The sequence below is a fragment of the Alligator sinensis genome, unplaced genomic scaffold (genome assembly GCF_000455745.1).
Source record: "Alligator sinensis unplaced genomic scaffold, ASM45574v1 scaffold108_1, whole genome shotgun sequence".
In the NCBI taxonomy this organism is placed as follows: domain Eukaryota; kingdom Metazoa; phylum Chordata; order Crocodylia; family Alligatoridae; genus Alligator; species Alligator sinensis.
Window position 1 is genome coordinate 1,577,199 of NW_005842110.1, and position 4,488 is coordinate 1,581,686.

General features: G+C 40.9%; 1 protein-coding gene across 1 annotated transcript in view; it reads right to left on the reverse strand.

The window, feature by feature from the left end:
* The window catches only part of LTK (leukocyte receptor tyrosine kinase), a 181,756-nt gene extending 178,475 nt beyond the window's left edge, over window positions 1-3,281 (reverse strand). Inside the window, exon 1 of the mRNA XM_025205317.1 lies at window positions 3,221-3,281. Within this exon, the coding sequence (XP_025061102.1) occupies window positions 3,221-3,281 (61 nt within the window). The remainder of the gene's footprint in view (window positions 1-3,220) is intronic.
* Window positions 3,282-4,488: the final 1,207 nt, after the last annotated feature.

Consider the following 4,488-nt stretch of genomic DNA (forward strand, 5'->3'; position numbering starts at 1 on the left):
GAGTGGTGAGGGGGAGAGGGGAGCTGCCCGCAGCACGTGCTGGAGCTGCAGCCAACTGGAGAGGCCAGCCCTGCTGTGGAGCAAAGAGCCCTACCAGATCACAGAGCATGCTGGGATGCTGTGGGTGTCTGGTTTAGCTTAAACCAACAAAGGGTCTGGAACAGACATTGCTTAAACTGGTTTGAGCCAAATCAGTTAAGTCTGATACTAAATTCAACCAGGTTTATCTCAAACCATTTTCAAACTGATTTACGTGCACTGAACATCTGTTCTGTTACAGATTTAAACCAGTTTCTGATCACTTAAACCAGTTTATGTGTAATGTCTGTCCCTACCCCTAGACACTGCTGATGTTAAGGAAAGGACTTGTCTACATGAGAAAATTGCAGTTGGTTTAATTTAAGGTGTTTATACCTGTCCTCAGTTTACTTAACTAAAACAAGGCACTCAACCTGAAATGTGTTCATGTACATTTTTTAAGCAATTCTGAACTAACCTGGTTTAAATGTACACTGTAGAACAAACCAGGGCAATCCTCATGTAGGCAAACCTAAAACAGGAGAATGTAAATCTCTTTGGCTCCTGGTGGTAGAAGGTTACAAAGTGAACATAGACTGACAGAAGATGCCTGAATACAGTACTTTGTGACACCCAATATTGTTCTAATGTTTCATGAGTCAATACATAACTGGACAGACTGCTTATCTATATATCTCTGAAAAATTTCTCATGTCTGAGTTTTTCGATGAGCAATCCCCATCCCATAAGAATTTTCATTGCAAATATTAGAACAGTTTGAAAATAGGAATTTGAATAAATTGTTTTCAGCATTTTTAACTATACCCAATAAGCAAGGATTCCTTCTGTCCTAAAGCTACTGTGTGTTGGATGGTATGATCATGACCCAGTGGTTTGCTATAAAGGAGAGATTCTGAGTCTTCAGTTTGAGCTGTCTGAGAAGTACAACAACTGCTCAACCACAATCCAGTCTTCCATAGAAGAATGGGATATTTTTCTGTTTAATAAAAATCCAGGAGGGAACCTGTTAACATGCAAACTCACGATACTGATGATGAAAAAATGAGATTCTTTTCATAACAAGCACCCTATTTGTTTTTACCTTGATGGTGTTTTAAGTACCCCTCAGAGGGGCAAAAAACAGAATTTCTACAAGGCTGGCTAATGCAGCTCCATATCAGCTCCTGGTCTGATATTTTCTTCCCCTACCTTTCTGGGCTTTTCTGTAGTTTTCTGGTTGTCTTTGTACATTTGTGTTTTTACCCCCACAAGCTCAATTGCTGCCCAGCAAATAACGTATTTGAAACAATGTGAAGCGTCACAAGAAAGGGATACTGAAATGGCCAATCTAAGGCAATACTTATAAGAACAGGTATTTCAGCCAGGGAGACACAAAAAAGAAATATGGACCTGGAATGCTGTTCACTGCCAGGGATCAGGCCAGTTAAATAAAGCAGGAAAAAGCTGCTAGAGTGGCTGTTTTAACAAACTGGCTGCAACAATTCCCTGACCCCTGGCCAAATAGGCCTTAAAAGAACTGGCTTAGCCAGCAAAGCAAATCACCCCTTTTTAAAGGATAGGACAGCAGCTATGGGGTTAAGTATCTGTCTCTAAATCTTTTCTTGTATGGTTAAGAATGTTTTGGTGCATGGCACCACAGAGATTGTAAAGTGAATTTTTATTTTCCTTCAGCTTCTTATTTGCGCACTCTAAAACACACCATCTTTATCTCATCTCTTTCTAATGCAGCCATGCTCTGGACTGCAGTCCTAGAGAACCAACATGTATTGTAAGAAAAGTTAGATGTAATCTCACATGCAAATTCTAATTGTACCATCAAAAGTCAACACTGAAATTACACTTAGTGACTCTTAATCAGACGTGGGAAACCACAAAAATTGGGGCTCCCCAAAGTCTGGGCAAAACACACCCACTCAGCTTACATGGGATAGACTTCTCTTGTGACAACTTAATATAAAGCAGTGTCCTCACAGTGAGAACATCAGTGCACAAACAGCCAAGTACAAAGAACTCTGGATTGGGCCATCACTTTGCAAGCAAAATTCCCTATTCAAGTAAGTGATTAAATCTGCCTAAAAAATTAGATTCCAGCTTGCCCAAAAGACCTAGGAATATACATTCTTTCAGCATTTGGCCAGAGATGGAGGAGACCTAACTGCTCCCTGCAGCAGCAAAACACTGCTCCCCCAATGGAAGTCATATTAGGCATGAGGCAGAAAGACAAAAATCTTTAAGTAAATGTTAAAATTAGAGTTGTTATATGGCCTGGTAGAGATTTTAGACAAAGGGACAAGATGTTGTCACTTACTTAATTTCTGGCTGTAGTACTGAAACCTCAGCATGGTATGAAGTTGAGGATGTCTTGGCAGAGACTCTTAGTGCCTTTTCCTTTCTGGCTTCTGTGACCTGCTGAAAGTATACCCCAGTCCTGCCTCCCTTTGCCTCACTGCTCCCTTTCTGAACCATTCCTACTTCCCAACTTTTCTCCATTACTGCAGTTTCTCTCCACATGCCTCCTTTCTCTCCCAGCCTACTGTTATTTCATTCCTCTTACTGCAGGTCAAAACCAAGGCTGACAATAACAAATAGTGATGAAAAGGCGCCCTTCAAAAATCAGCCTGAACACCACTCCCTGAGTGAGAAGTGATAACTCTGTCTACCGTAACTCTAATATCTTTCCTCACCCACATAAACTATGAACCTAACCTCTCTTCCCCCCACCAAACATCTTCTATAAGATGTTCCCTCTCCTACAGACCATCTCCTCTACTTTCATCCTAGAAGTATCCACTATCTCCCCTTCATCAGCCCAAAAGATTCTTTGTTCCCTCTAAAGAGACAAAGAAAGCAATTTATTATAGGACCCAAGTGGGATTGAAGTGTTACTGTCTATTTCATTTTAAATCTTTGGAGAATACCAGTCTGTTTCTAGATAAAGCCCTCACTCAGCAGCAGCCCTCCTAAAACTACAAATCACCCCAGAATTTAGTGAATAAAAATCCATTCAACATCAGAAATAATCTTCTAAAGTTAGAACAGCTCTGTGTGCTTGATACCCCCCATCTCTCATTTTTTTACTGTATATTTAAGGGGAAAAGGAAAATGAGAAAAATAAATAACTCTGTGTCTCTTGGTGTAAAGGGGAATTGTGCCACAAGGAGGTGAAAAATAACTTACTTACCCAGCATGGTGATCCACAGGAACACCTGGGCAGGACTGAGCAGATGTGATAGACAATCCATGACTGTGCTGGGTCCTGGATGCTTCTTGCTCTGTGTGTTTCTTCTAGCGCTGACCTCTCTTTTTCTCTCTGGCTCTGCAAAAAGCACTGATGTTAACGCTTGGACTCTTGCTGGCTTATAGAAGAATTCCCACCTCCTGCTCAGGGAGGCTCTCATGGGTCCTAAAACCCTCACTGTTCCTGTTTCCTCCCTGCCCCCCTCCCACCTGGTACATTCAGCTACAGAGAGATCAGCAGATCCAAGAAGCAGAAATTGTATCAGTTATTAATACATCGATCTAAACATTTTTTAAACATCAGTATTCAACTGGAAGTGCTGAGTTCAGCATCTTATTAGGTATCTTCCTTTCTTTGTCTCTCTCATCCTGCAGCTGCTTTGATGCAACTTCTCTACTTCCCCAACATATGCACATTCTCTGGACCACATTCTGGCAATGTAAAATGAATTCCCTAGATTTAAGTGTCCTTCCACTGACACTTGTATGGGAGATGAATTATGTACAATAAGGTAGATATCCTTACACTCAGCTAGATTCCCTAAAGGTCCATACATCCATTTACCTGTGTTCAAGGCAGTCTAAAATAGTGTAACTTGTACAATGGGGACCTGGAGGTGTGTATGCTGGGGGTAGCAGTTCTCAACTTTTGTAGACTCAAGGAACTCCTTGATAGCCTTGAGGCACCCTTGGAAAACAACATCTCTTAGTTTTTACTTGTCTTTTTACTCGACTCCCTTAGTCGCCATCAGAAAAATAATTGAACAATTCTTCTGTTGCAAAGAACTCAGAAAGACTAAAACAGGTCAGAATGTTTTTAACACTATGGATTCCTGTTTGAAATCTCTGGATTTATCTTGTAAATCACATTTGCACACCTTACAGTGCTAACAGTGCATGGCACCCTGTGGCATCCTTGAAAGGATCTCAAGATACACTATATGGTGTAGATGCTTTACCATACACCTATCTTACATAATCCCTGTAATTCCTTTACTTGCCAAATCCATTTTTTCTTCTGTATTGAGTTACACAAATTTAGTCTGACTTAGATCCACTTAGATGTCGGGCTTGTCTGCACAGAGAGTTTAACTAGCAATGGCCATCCCAGAATAGCAATTCCTCATTAACTCCCTTTGTAAGAGACCTCAGAAGTGAGACTATCATATTCCAAGTTACCTTCGCCTTTTTCCAAAGTGAGTGAAGCTAGTT